General features: G+C 57.5%; 2 protein-coding genes across 5 annotated transcripts in view; one reads left to right on the forward strand and one right to left on the reverse strand.

Annotated features, from left to right (window-relative positions):
- Positions 1–14178, forward strand: part of CAPZB (capping actin protein of muscle Z-line subunit beta) — a 132856-nt gene that overhangs the window by 115451 nt on the left and 3227 nt on the right. For 3 of the 4 annotated variants that reach the window (XM_073903264.1, XM_073903262.1, XM_073903263.1), the window contains exons 7-9: positions 11674–11739; positions 12418–12494; positions 13714–13826. In XM_073903264.1, the coding sequence (XP_073759365.1) occupies positions 11674–11739; positions 12418–12494; positions 13714–13816 (246 nt within the window). In that variant the 3' untranslated portion in view covers positions 13817–13826. The remainder of the gene's footprint in view (positions 1–11673; positions 11740–12417; positions 12495–13713; positions 13827–14178) is intronic. The other variant, XM_025856520.2, reaches the window with a different exon arrangement.
- On the reverse strand, positions 3061–3623 carry LOC112812084 (divergent paired-related homeobox-like). Its single transcript, XM_025856706.2, has one exon. The coding sequence runs from the start codon at positions 3616–3618 to the stop codon at positions 3061–3063; it is 558 nt and encodes a 185-aa protein (XP_025712491.1). The 5' UTR covers positions 3619–3623.

The following is a 14178-nucleotide window of genomic DNA, read 5'->3' on the forward strand; positions in this document are numbered from 1 at the left end:
GCCCTGGGCGCTGGTGCAGAGGTGCTTTGTGCAGAAAACTGACGGGCGTTATCTTGTAAGTAGGGGCGGGTAGTACGTGGCGTGAGGCAGAGCCAGAGGGTGGGCAGCAGGCTGCTGCCGGACAGTAGCCAGCGCCTCCAAAAAGGAGAGACCAGGCTGAAATAAAAGCTGAGAACCCAGAAGAGGATGTGCCTACCTTAAGCATCTAAGCAGGTTTGCGGGCCTTCTGCGCAGGTGCCCCATGGCGACTGGTAAGCAGCAAGCACGGGGTGGAGCCTGCCGTCTGGCTGAGTGCTGGCCCCGCACAGCAGCGCTCCCCGGACGGAGCTGAGTGATGCTCACCAGAATCCTTCCATGTAGGTTCGAGCAGGGCGCTTTTCAAACTCCTCACACTCGGTCCCCTCATGAAGAAGCTGCTTTCGTCACAGGATCTCGACACTGGGAGAGTTGAGAGGTCACCTCCCAACATGACAGGACCCCTGCCGCCCTACTTGGGCAGAACTAGGGGGCTCGCCCATTCTCTCTCCATCAGCCTCCATTAACAGTCCTGAGGAAAAGCTCCCCTCCGGCGTGCCCAGGATTGCTTTGGCGGGCACCCCCACCCCCTGTCTTTCACGTGAGCCCCCAGGGGGCCAAGGATTTCTCATTTCTCATGTGGTTAGTTTTCTCTAAGGTGAGATTTTTCCGTTTGTCCCCACAGTTTGACTTTCATCCATTCTCCCCTTGACAGTTCTGTTGATTCTTGGTTTCATTTGTCCAGGTATTAATTAGCCATTCCTGTTGGTTTGGTTCCTTGCACATTAACTGAGATGACTCTGTGGCTTCCTGTTAGCTCAAGGCCAAATGCAGAGCCCTCCAGCAGGGCTACCAGAGACTTCCTCAGGTGGAGGCATCAGTCTGATAATCATCTTTCTTAGGCTACTTTTTCTTTTAGGGGGGAACCTTGTTGAGCCAGCTATAAATCCACCATCTGGGTAGGGCTTCACATTTTCAAAGAAATGCCCTTAGAGTGGTCTGTGCTTGAACACCTGCCTGCCCCTTCCGTCCGGCTCCTCGCCTCCGTAGGACCAGAGGGCTGCAGGCGTGGCCGCGGCTGCTTTCTCCTCACCCTCAGCAGGGCGCGCCCCCTCGCCGTAGCTCAGGCCCATCTTGTGCTGCGGGGGCGGGGGGGGGGTTTGCTGTGCTCTTGTTCCCCACCCCTGGCCACGACCCGCCCCCCAGGCAAGCCGCGTCTGCCAGTCTTCTTCCTTGACAGCCCAAGGGCGTCTGCCTTGCCCCGCCTGCAGCCCAGCCCTGGACATGCAGAGATCTTTGGCCCTACCCTGACCACTCCCCCCCAAATTGGGATCTAAATGTAACAACATTTTCTAGGTAATTTCTTTGCACATTGACAATTGGCAGGTGATCCTCTCTTGGGTTCTGCACCCCATTCCACCATTGGCGAACGATGACCCCCCTCCTCCCACCCACAGCAGTTCTCCAGGCACTAACGGGATGTCCTACAGTTGAGATTCCTCCAACACTGTCCACCTGAAGATGGCATCAGATCCCACAGGGAAGGGCTCAGTCCCACAAGGCTGCCCCCTGACCCCCCCCCGCAGACCTCTTCAGATGCCAGTCGGAAGTCCTGGGTGTCCCCTGTGCTTCTCACCAACCAGCTGCGAATCCTCCTGGGGTTCGGTTACTTTGCTGGAGTGGCTCACAGAAACTCAGGAAGCCCACGGACTCATTAGACTGCTGCTGTATGACAGAAGATACCAAAGGATACAGATCAGCAGCTCTAGGAAGGGATATGTGAGCTTCTGTCCTCGCGGAGTTGAGCTTGGGTCCCAGCATGGTGGCACTTGGAAGCATTCTTTGAAGCCCCCTCTCCCCTGCCTGGAAATCAGGAGGACTGAAAGTTCCCTGTACCACCAGCCCCCATTTTGAGCTGCTTTCTAAAATCACCCCATTAACATGAGCCCAGTTGTTGTGGGAAGGGGCTCGTTACGAGGAACAAGACCCCCAGGGCACCTGGGTGGCTCTGAAGTGACTTCGGGAACTGAGGACAGGAGGCCAAATATTATTACAACAAAAGATGGTCCTGTTGTAGCTCAGGAGATGCCAAGGCTTTGGGGAGCCATGAGCTGGGAACCGTGGACCAAGACCAGTGTATGTGACAAATGTGTTTTGGTCATCTGAACGAATGTGTGTATTTCTTGCACGTCAGAATGTCCCCGCTCCACGTGCCTCTCAGCGGTCTTTTGCTCCGATGTCCTTAGCAGGGCTTGTCTGTCCAAGGTGTCTCCTCCGGTGAGCTGGGAGCTGCTTCCCCCAGAGCAGACTCGTCTTATCTGCCACTTGAAGCATCTGCATCTAGGACCCCCAACAGCCCCATCCCAAGGGACGGCCTTCACCTGGTCAGTGCCGGGCATCGGGCTGTCTCTGTGAAGGGAGGAGAAAGCACAGACCCAGGGTGTCCCCAAAGCCTGCCTTGGCGCAGAGCAGCATCCTGGAGAACGTCCTCCAGGGGGAGCCCTCCCCAGGCCAGTAGTGCCTGACTTCACGGGGGTTCCTTTTGATAGCAGACATCTTTTTATTTTTATTTTTTTTTTTTAGTCTCATTGTATATATTTATTGAGATATAATTTAAAAGTTGTCTCCAGCTTTACTGAGATATAAGTGTAAGGTGTATGATGTGTTGATTTGATACATTTATATATTGCAAAATGGTTACTGCCAGTGGCATTAGCTGATGCTTCCGTCCTGTCACGTGATTTTTTTTTTGGTGGTGTATGTTATACAATATTACAGTTCTGTGTCTTTGGATGAATTTATACATGCAGGTTCCTGCCATCTGAATTACAACATGAAACATCCCCATCGCAATAGTTTGTTGAGCGACTCTTGCCACTCAGTTCCACCCCACGGGCACTTGTGGGTCTTTTTTTTTTTTTTTTTTTTTTTCCACGAAGCCCGTTTCTGAAATGCCTCCATGTTGCGTAGATCCTGACTCTGTCTCTTGTCTGGAATCATTGAGAATCGTTACAGTAGGTGACCTTTTGTGTCTGGCTTTGCTCACTAAGTTCTTTGTGGAGATGAAAAACCCAAAGAATTAGCAGTGAAGCTTGTGGAAAGAATTTGGGATTCCGTAATGGGACATAGGGAGTAGATGTTAGGATCTCGGCAGCAGCCGAAATGGACTATTTTGTGGCCAGAAGGATGGTCTGAGAGAGCCTTAAAATTGGAGCATATGCTGAGTTGGAAGGAAGGTATGGGGTGATCTGTATAAACTAGGGAAGCAGGGTAGGCACCATCGGGGGCTCCTGGAGCGGCATCCGTGTGTCTCTTGGAAGAGCTGGTCTTGACTTCCACCCCAGCTAATTGCTGTTGTTTGGCTTTCTTGACTTTTGCTCTGTGGTTCTTGAACCAAACCTGCAGTACGGTGGGATGTATCTCCAGTTTCGAGGCCATTTCTTTCTGAAGGCTGGGAGCGGGGTATGGGTTCTTGCTGAACAAGAATTCTAAATCTGCCAGTTGTTTCTCAGTGAACATGGTTCGTTTCCTTTGTGAATGTTTCTGATCCTTTCCTTTAGGAAGGTCCCCTGTGCCTGCCATCCCATCTAGCTGGATCCCCATGCTCTGGTCCTGTGTCAAGAGCTCTATTTTTATTTTTAAGATCTTACTTATTTGTCAGAGAGAGAGAGAGAGAGAGAGAGAGCGGACAAGCGGGGGTAGGAGCAGAGGGAGAAGCAGGCGGGATCGATCGCGGGACCCCAGGATCATAACCTGAGCTGAAGGCAGATGCTTAATCGACTGAGCCACCCATGTCTTTTTAAATGAGATAAAAACTCAGAATACTTTTAATACCTGTATTTGATGGAAAGAACAGATGGTGAAAGGGTGAATTTAGTGACTCAGGTGGGTCTGTAGCCTAGTCACGAAAGCATGGCATGCACTTGAAAGAGTGCAGAGCAGGTGTTTTGTCAGCATGCCTGGGGTACACATCGGAGCCTTAGACTCTCCATGCAAAACCTCTGCCAGGTCAGAGCAGCCTGGATCCCCCAGGGATCTTGGGGGTCCCCGTTGCTGGCCCCCCAGGCGGGGCCGTCCCCACTCCTCTTGGAGCCAAGGCTGGTGCTCACTGGGGCAGAACCCATTGTTCTGCATGGACACGGGCGCTTGTCCTCCAGGAACCACTGGCCCGGGAGGGCAGCCGGGCCCCCAGGCAGCGAGCTCTACCACAGCCCGCCTCCCCCACACCCTGTCCCCCCGGGCACCGCTGGAAAATCCTAAATCTGTATCCAGAGATGGCTTCCTGCACCACTTACTGCTCCCAGGTGTTTATAATTCCACTGGTTGACGGTGACCCGGACCAGTATTTAATCCCCAGCCTTCCTGGTAGTTTCGGTCAGAGCTGCCAGCCCACGGCCAGGGTCTGGTCCGGCTCGCCACGACTAGCACCTCCTGCCAAGCCATGCAGGCCCGATGGGGGGCCGTCCTCAACACACCGGGTGCCACCGCGGGCCTGTTTGGACGGCCTGGTGCTCTTGGGCTTTGATGAGGAAATTCATGCTTCTGTCATCCTCATGGCCGGTCGCGTAACTCATCTGAGGTGCAGTAAAGCTGGGGCTGGTTTCCAGGGTAAGTCACTTGTGAGAGGAGGGGCAGGGCAGCAGGGGAGACAAAGCTCAGTTAGTGGTGCACGGCTTCGGAGCCAATGGGAAATGTGGGTTGCGGGTTTAGCTGTGTGTCCCAGATGAACCTCGGGGAAACGTCTGGTTGCCTCGGATGGGAGATGAAGGGGTTCCAGGCAAGCTGAGCAAACCCGTGATAAAGGGTGAACGTGCATGGTTGGGGCGGGGGTTATCTCTGTGCTTAGACGTAAGCAAGGTAACATTACCTTTCCCATGTAGTGGTGAGGAGACCAGCGTTTGAGCCCTGAAGTGATTTCCTCACGAGGATTTATTTAGTAGGAGGCAGAGCCAGGATTTGAACCCGGATTTGTCTGTTTAGGAAAAGGTTTTGCTCTTTGGCCCATGTGCCTGGCCTTCAGTAGGTAACTAAACGTTTGCACAGAACTGCACGGAGCAATGAGCGCAGTGTGGCTAGGACCCCACCCTGTGGGCGCCCCTCCGCCTCCAGCCGGTGTGGGCAGCTGCGGTGGGCGCGAGGCCCCAGAAACAGACACCCTGGGGAGTCGCGAGGAGGGGACGGGCCTCCCTGGAGTGCAGCAGCCCCGGCCTCAGGGTGTCTCCTTCATTTGGCCTTAAGGTCGATTCTTCTATAGGAAGCAGGTTGGCCACATGAGACATGCTCACCACCAGAGGTAGTGAGTCTTCCAGGATGTTTAGTCAGTTGAACAATCTGATTAGATTTCTGTTTCCAGAAAACGGCTCTGTGGGCTGGCGTGGAGGATGAGTTGGCAGGGGGAGGGAGCTGTTAAGAGTCTTCCAGGAGTGAGGGGACTCGGGCCACATGGAGGCAGCCCAGGAGGGCTGGAGGGGACAAGCCTGCAGCCAGGAGGTCAGTAGGAGAGCTGGTGTTGGCCTCAAGGAGGAGAAGGGTAAGGCAGGAGGGACAGGGCGGGAGACATTTCGGGGTAGAGCGGGCAAGGCACGGGTGACCTTCCACCACGTGAGCCCTGGGATCAGAGGCGGCTTCCTCATTTGAGCTCCCTCCATCGAGCAGTGCTCACAGCGACCAGGCCCAGGCTCTCCCTCTGGAAGCTAGGCCTCAGCACACAGCCACACACACCTGCGTCATCTGTGTCTGGAAGGGAGGACCTCACGTCAACAGGCACCGACCCTGCAAGCTGACCTGGCCAGTGATCGGGAGCACTCCTCTGCAGAGGCCCACCTGGGTTGCTTCCTCCACTCGCGCCCCATCTTGAGAAGGTCCAGGGCTCTCCCCAGGGGTCCCTCGCCAGCTTCGGAGTTTGCCCTCGGGCCTCTCCTCTCTCAGTTGAGGTGGCTATGAGCGTAAGTGCAGGACATGGAGAGCTTTCTTTAAATTGTTGGTAAATTTAACAGTGACCCGGGAATTGAGCCACATGTCACCTCTGGTCGTGACACCCAGGCTGCAGAGGGGCCCCCGTGGGTTCAGACCAGGTGCGCACTGGCCTGTGCTCCCTCGGCACCCTCTCCCATCACCTCCCCTTTGGCCCTTCCTTCCCTCCATTCCCACCTAGCTGGAAGGCGAGGCAGGTAGCTAAAGTGTTTTAGCAAATTCATGCTGGGCGGGCGTGGCGGGGGGGGGGGGGTTGCTGGGGAGGAAGGGTGCACAGCAGTCTTTGTGGGAGCTCCTCACAGCCAAATCCTACAGGCCTTCCAGGGGAGGAGGGCGGAAGGTGCCCTTTGGCGGACTGCCACCAGACCCTAGTGGGAGGGCTGTGGAGCAAGTGACGAATGTTGCGAGCCAAGTACCAGCATGTTGAAAAGGAAGTTGCATTGAGAGGTCACTTCTCCTGTGTGACAGCTGAAGACGTGAGAAAGAGGCAAGACCGTAAATCTCTGGAAGGAGATCCAAGGTTTCTGATCCGGGGATGGGTCCTGCAAATGTCGTTTGATATTTTTTTCAGATTGTAAATATTTAGAAACAAAGGTGGAATGTTTTGTCAAGTTGGGGGGATTGGGCTGGTCCTTTGCAAGCTGAGCTCTCTCCCCACTCAAGTGTAGGCGCCTCGTGACAGATCTTCACGCAGTCAGACTCCAGCAGAGACACCTGCCTGTGTCTCAGGGCAGGGAAATCCTCTTTGACTCAAGCTGGGCGCTTAGGCCAGGCCAGGCGGTGCGTTCTAGAAGGCGGGGGGTCTGGGGGGAGGCCCTCGGCCCTCGGTCCTCGGCCGGATGTAGGGGAGCGGGGCCTACGGCTCAGGGCATGCTTTCTCGCTGGGGGAGGCCCAGCTGCAGCCGGCTCCTGGTGTTTCGGGAGGTGGCCTGGACTAGGGATGAAGGTGGAGGGGCTTCAGCTTGGGGCTTCTAGGGACAGTCAGGCCAGAAAGGAAGGGACTGGACATCTGAGGGGGAGGGAGGGGGCTGAGGCGGGGATGGATACTGCTCGGAATTTCCGAGCCCTGGATTGTGGTTTGTCTTTGATATTTCTGGTAAAGAATGTGCATGAATGTGAGCAGAGAGGTCTGAACACAAGTTTCAGGATTATCCAGACCTGGCGCGGTCCTAGCCTGCTCCCTTCCCAGCTGTATGGCCTGGACAGTTCACTTCCCTTCTCCAAAACCCAGCATTTTCACCGTCGAGCTCATAGTGCCTGTTTGGAGATGCTGTTGTAGAGTAGAAATAAAAAACCACTTGGACTCATGGTCTGTGCTCCGTAAATAATAACTGTTTCTGCTCCTACCACATACCTTACAAGCGGAGACTTTTCCGTCTTCTGGAATATATGTAGTTTTAAGCTCAATTAAAATTTCGCTCATCTGGGCAAACCGAACCTTTCTTGAGAGGCTCTCTGACCACTGTCTTCTGACTTGACAGCAGGTTAAGTCCTGGCCTCCAGCCCAGCTCTTCCCCGGGGCACAGGTCAGTAACCAGGAGGACAGGGCCGGAGGAGCCCCAGGGATGGAGCTGCCATTCTGCCAGGTCCCGTCCTGGGCATCATGTGAGTGGTAGCTCATGCAGCAGAAGGCTGAGGCCCTCAGGCCTTGGGCTCCAGAGCAGGAGCCATGGAGTCGGGGCTGGCTTCCCCCAGTGCCCCCCGCCCCCTGGGGCCGTGCCTATCGGAAGATGCCGCAGAGCAGCCGGGGAGACTGTACCCCCCCCCCTTCTGAGGAAGATGGCCTGCTTTCTAAACACTTGCTGTGTCCTTCCATCTCCAGGCCACAGAGAGGAGGAGAGAGAGGTGCTTGGTGGGGCTGGGCGGGCTGGGCGGGCTGGGCTCTGACTTCAGACTTGGTTGGAACCACCTTGTGGAACATCTGTGTGGCCACAGCCCTAAAAATGTTTTCGTCTGGCGGCCACTTTTATAAGGATGTAGTAATGTATGCATTACAAAAATAGGCCTCTTTTTGGTGGGTCAGCATTTCCAGCAAGCTGACCCTGACCAGGTGTGGAGGGAGCGAGCAGGGGTGTGGGCAAGGGGGCCGTGGAAACGTCGGTGTGTGCCAAGGCCTCGGCCCGCTCCCTTGCCCATGTCTTCCTTCCCTTCCCCGGTCCCTGCCAGGCTTTCCCTTGGGTTCAGATTCCCTGCCACGAGCTTAGGGACCCCTGCTGCCGTCCCGGGGAGTCCCGTCTTCTAGAGGAAACCAGGCCTCCTCACTTTCCCCCCTGCCTTGCCCCCACACCCACTCCAGACCTCTTTGGTGGTTTCACCACTTCGATTCATTGGAAGGTTGATTCTGGAGCACAAAGATGATTTCCATGAGGTTGGATTGCTGATGTGACTTTACTTACCCTGATGGCCCAGACCCCTTTGCCAGCAGCCTGGTCCTCACTTTGGGCTGTTGTATACTCATTTAAAACGGGGCCCTCGCTGGGGCGCCTGGTTGGCCTAGTCAGTTAAGCATCTGACTCTTGGTTTCGGTTCATGTGGTGATCTCAGGGTCGTGGGATCAAGCCCCATAGCGGGCTCTGCACTCAGCACAGAGTCTGCTTGGGATTCTCTCTCCCTCTGCCTCTGCCCTTCCCACTCGTGTGTGTGTGTGCATGCTCTCGCTCTCTCTCAAACAAATCTTTAAAAAAGTAAATGAAAAGTAAAATAAAACGGGCCCTCTGTGAGCTCAGAGCCTCTTCGCTTCCCTGAGGTTGCCAGGAGCCTGCCCCCTGCACTGAGCTGGGGAAGACGAGAGACTGCTCGTTGTGGGAGGACAGGTTTCGTCTGGGTCAGACCCCCCCACCCCCCCACCCCCCACCCCCGGCTTCTCCCTGCCCAGAAGAGCGGCTCTCTGAGCTGCCCTCTGTCTGGGCACAGGAACCATTTCCACGTGGGGGGAAAGAGCCCACAGTCCGAGTGTATTGGTGTCCAAAAATCCCTTTTAAAAATGGGTAGATGGCGGGGGCGCCTGGGTGGCTCAGTTGGTTAAGCGGCTGCTTTCGGCTCAGGTCATGATCCCAGGGTCCTGGGATTGAGTCCTGCATCGGGCTCCCTGCTCGGCGGGGAGCCTGCTTCTCCCTCTCCTCCCCGCTCAGTGTTCTCACTCGCTATCTCTGTCTCGCTCTCAAATAAATAAAATCTTTAAAAAAAAAAAAAAAAGGTAGATGGTGCACCATCCTTCCTCCTAAGTGTGCTCCCAGCTTCTTTCCACACGCACACACTCCAGTCGTCTTGGCAGCAGGGGTTGGCCAAGGGCAGATGTTCCAACAAATACTGTGGGATGGCCCAGGGTGGGGTATTTAGGAAACCTGAAGTGATGGGGAGCAGCTCTCCCTTCTGAGTTCAGGAGCACTCTCACTGCTGTTTTGTAGGGACCCGGCTAGTCCCTGAGGATCGAGACTCCCCAGGAACGTTGGCCCAAGGGTGCCGGGAGCAGGGCACATACCCCGTTCTTGCCCATGTCTTGGGGTCAGGGTGTTCAGACCTTTCAAGCTTTGCCCATGGGCCTCTTCAGACCCGGCACCTAAAGTGAATCCAGCCCTGCGGATGTGGCGGGGCCGGTACCTTCCTGAGCCCCGCCACTGCAGTGCCGTCGTGGGACCGGGCTGGGAACGCTGCCCCCGACTGGGCACCGGTAACCGGTCCTGTCCCTGACATCGTGTGAAGGCTGTTGGGGCTGCACGTCACATTCTCTTCAGAACCACGTGTGTCTTCACAGGACTTGGTTCCCGTTTTGTACTCGGTGAGCTTCATGTTTGAGCCCCAGAGTGTGATTCGCACTTGCCCCAGCCACCTGAGGCAGGAAGAGCAAACGTGCCGTGATCCGGGCAGAGGACATCTTTGAGCTTCCATGTCCTTGGGTTGAAAATAGCGTTCTTCTAGAGGCTGAGTAGAACAGGCGACTCTGCACTTGGCCGTGCTCTGCAGCAGCCCACGTTCCTGGGCTCTGATCGTCTGGACCCTCGCTGTCACCAGGATGCTGAGAAGGCTCCCGGCTGTGCCTTCTCTTAAGTTCCACACGGGCAGGCTGGCTCGGGGCCAGGCAGGAAGCCTGCAGGACGCCAAAGAGGCCGCCTGGGGAACCTGGCATCCCAGCCATGGCCACAGGGGATTCGGTGGGACCTGCCAGTGGTGTGTGGAGAACCCCTAGAGGAGTTCTCTGCTCCCAGCCTCCCCATCAGAACAGGAAATCAGGGGTTCTCGTGGCCCTTGTTCACGATGAGCGCATGTGGATTCCTAGATTAGAGATAGTTGATTTTAGATGTGCCAACAGATGAGTTTTAAACAGTCCCATCAAAACTTGTGTGGCTCGCTGTCAGATCCATGTTTAATTTCCAACTCTCATCTTCCTTGTTGCGTGAAAGCGGGGTCAGCCTCCGCCCTCCTCAGGCCTTCCAGCACCTCCTGAGCACGCGGTCGCTTTTCAGGGATGGCTGACTGCTCCGCGGAATCGGACTTGTGAAAGTGACTTGGGTCTCTCCTGCCATCTGCTCGCCCATTTGGGGCCTCATCTCGCTCCTAACTGGGTCTTTTCTACCGTTTGTGGCCTGACGGTCGTTTCCCCCGATAGAGAAGTCAAGATAAGTGAGAAGCGGCAGCAAAGCCTTTGACCTCTGAGCCACCACCGTGCTCCCCGAGCGTCCGCCCAGGTCTCCAGCCTCTGAAGCCCATTCACCTCCCTGCCTCACCCGTGCTTTCTCTACGTGCCTCAAGTCCCGAGCTCTGGCTGTCCCGATACTGCGTTCCTAGCTTTTTATCCTGTCTCACGATGACCTGTTCCAGCGTCCATGTTTAATTTTCAAGCACAGTTCCGTTCTGAAACAGCGAGCATTTGTGTGCTCACCGCTCTCCCGGGCACCCCGCAGGGTGTGGACAGGGGAACCTCTCCTTAAGGGATCGACGGTCTCGTGAGGGAAATGAGCCTGATGCAGAGGGAGAGGCGGGGGGTCCGCACCTCCTGCGTAAGGGCACAGGTCAGGAGTCCTCTGTCCCTCTACCCTGCCCCACCTGCCGCCTCCTTTGAATACTTTCAGTAAAACTCGACCAGAACGTACGACCCTGCCTGAGGTGCGGATTGCTGGGTACCCCTCGGTCACAGTCTAGGAATCTGGCTTCAGATTCTCTTGCTCAAACCTCCCCCAGCCACGCAGCCAGCCGTGCAGGCAGTGCAGTAAGAAGGCTCTGGTCCGGGGTCTGCCCTCACTGCCTGTGGCACCTCCCATCTGAGCCTCAGGCCCCCGTGTCAGGATCGCAGGGCAGTCGGGGCACGGTGGATGCCCCCCTGAAGTATGAGGGGATGGACAGCCTGAGCCAGTGCCTGGCCAGGGTGGTCCCCTTTGCCCTCCCCGCTGTGGCCTTGGGGCTGGGAGGGGCGTGCTCCGCTCAGGGCAGCAGGAGACCCTCCTCCGGGAACCGGGCCTCTGGGCCTCTGCCGGCTGAGCTGTTTGTGCCCTACAGCTGCAGTCCCTGCGTGCTTGGGTCCCCCACTGGCCAGGTGGCCTTGCACCACCTGCAGCTGGCTGCACGGCTGGCGGCCGGAACACCAAGCACTTCGCACACCACACGAGCGGACGGGGCTGGGGGCAGGGGCTGCCGTCCGCACCGAGCGCCCGGCCCTCTGACGTGGAGGAGCGTTCTTCTCTTTGGCAGATGGAGAAGGATGAGACCGTGAGTGACTGCTCCCCGCACATAGCCAATATCGGGCGCCTGGTAGAGGTGAGTGGGGCTCTGGGCTCGGGGCGCCTCCCACAGCACACGCCGGTCCTGCGTCGCCTCTCATGTTGCTTGGGTTTTGCCCTGTTGCCCCGGGCTCGTGCTCTGAGCCTTCTGATGGGCATGCAAGCAGGGCTCAGCTCCCAGGCTGCCCCCTCTCCTGCCCCCTGCCCCACCCCCCACCCCCGCCGTGCGTGGTCCCGGAAGCTTGCTCCCCCAGCCCACGGGGTGCCAGCAGAGGCCTGAGCTCAGGAAGGAAGCACCCCTGCAAAGGCCATGGGCTCAGGTTGCAGCTGCCTCTGCCTTCCCTTTGCCACACTCTTTTGGAAGAAGGGGTGCTGCTCTCGGGCTTCACAGGATTGTGCCCGAAATCGGTGGGGGGGGGGGGGGGGACAGCGGGGTGGTGATGTGGTGTGGTTTAGACCAGCTCCCATCATGGTCAGCGCTGGCCACCAGTCCCTGAGTATTGGCTTCCCAGTGCCTGAAGCCTGGGAAGCGCTCAGAATGCAAATTGTAGGGGGGATCTCGGCCGTGGGGGCCGGCTCGCCTGGCTTTGGCGCGGTCCTGCACCTCCCCCCTGTGGCCGCGGCGAGGACTGCAGGGCTGGGCTGGGGGGCCAGGGGAGGGTGTGAACCTCAGGCCTCCTGTGTGTCGTCCTGCCTGACTGATCTCCCTTCCCAGGACATGGAAAACAAAATCAGAAGTACGCTGAATGAGATCTACTTTGGAAAAACAAAGGACATCGTCAATGGGCTGAGGTAATGTACCCCAAAGCATGAGCTTCGGAACCAGAAGATACGGATTCGAATCCTAGGTGTGCGGCGTGGTAGTTACAAGGCACCTCAGGTTCCTCATTGGTGCCCTCGGCTAAAGTACCCACCTGGTGGCATTGTTACTGCAGATCCTGAAAGGTCAGACACCTCCTGCATAGACGCTGGTTCCTGCCCTGCTGCTCGTGTTTCCTGGGGGCCGCTCACTTGGACAGCCATCAGTGCCCTTGCCCCTGGAGCCCCCTCCTCTCCGTCCCCCACCGGGCCATTCCCATCTAAAGCGTCTGCCTGGGCCTCACAACGCGTGAGGGATGGCAGCCCCTCGGGCGGCCTGCTCCCCTCTGCAGCCCCCGGTTCGTCTGGTGGCCATGGCCATGGTCCCCAGCTGCCCCTCCCCACCCATCTTGTGCCCTCGGTTCTTCAGCATTGGCCCAAATGAAGGCCTGAGAAGGGCTCTCTGGCTCTTCCAAGTCCACAGGGGTACAGAGCAGGAGGCCAGAGCCCCTTAAAGGGGCAGGGGAGGTGGCTGTGGGATGAGCACTGGCCGTGGAGTCAGAAAACAAAGAGTTCACACAGGTGCTGCCCACCTGAGCTGCACGAGCTCTGGCTAGGGGCTCCGCTCTGTGGCCCTCATCCGGTCAGGGAGGCAGGGGTCAGATGGGATAGCGTCTGCCCGACCACTCTGTGAGGCCAAGGTCTGGTGCTCTGCCCTCAGCCTCCAGCCCCCTGAGCCCCCGTTCCGTGGGTCGGTCTCCTTGTGGGCCAGAAGCAGAGGCAGGGAGCCGCTCTGGGGGCCCCCTGACTTGTGAATTCCCCCAGGTGACAGATTTCTAGCCTCCTCCTTCTTACAGTTTAAAATAGCGAGGAGCCCCCTCTGGATCTTGATCTTTCCAGTTTCCCGCCCGCCCATGGGGGACTCGGTCTGGCCCCTGGTGGGTTTTATTCCCTGGCTCTGGCAACATCGCTGTCAGCTGGTCATGTGGGGCCAGCGCCCTGTCCTCCACGAGCACACTCGTGGGGGGGGGGGGGGGCCGGGAACGTGAGCGCCTCCAGCATCGAGCTCTGTGGCTCCCCTCTCTGTGCCGCTGCCCTGGAGTGCAGGGGCCCTGACGACACTGCTCCGTCCCTGCGTCTCCGGCGGCCACCTGCTCCTTGGTGTGTCGCCCCCCCCCCTCCCGCCGCACTCATCTCTGACCACTCTCTGTAGATCTGTTGACGTAATCCCCGACCACCCCAAGTTTCAGCAGCTGCAGAGGGAACTTTCCCAAGTGCTGACCCAGCGCCAGATCCACATCCAGCCTGATAACTAAGCCGATGCAGGTACCCTGCCTGAGAGGCGTGAGCACCCTCCCCACTAAACAGGACTCACCAACCTGCCTCCACCCCCGGACCAGCCACGGCCACGCGGCCCTTTAAACCACCACTAACCCCCGTGTGCCGGCTTACGGCTGTGGGCGGCCACGTTAACGTGTCCCCTCGGCCCCGTGTAACACAGACCCGTGTCACGTGTGTGCTCTGTGTGTCTTGCTCTCCGGGCAGGGTTGGGTGTGGGGCAGAGAGGGGGTTTGGCTCTGGCTCTGGAAGAAGCCCGGTCTGGGGATTAACCCTGCCTCTCCAGCAGAAGCCGCTTGTCTGCACCGCTCCGATTGGCCGCAGAGCAGGGCAGTGTGCC

Source organism: Callorhinus ursinus, unplaced genomic scaffold (genome assembly GCF_003265705.2).
Source record: "Callorhinus ursinus isolate GAN/ISIS: 27379988/994484 unplaced genomic scaffold, GSC_fseal_2.0 scaffold18, whole genome shotgun sequence".
Taxonomy (NCBI): domain Eukaryota; kingdom Metazoa; phylum Chordata; class Mammalia; order Carnivora; family Otariidae; genus Callorhinus; species Callorhinus ursinus.

What these genes read in the sequence shown, in the direction of transcription:
- LOC112812084 (XM_025856706.2), bottom strand. Translation starts at nt 3,618, where the DNA reads ATGGGGATCCAGCTAGATGGGATGGCAGGCACAGGGGACCTTCCTAAA.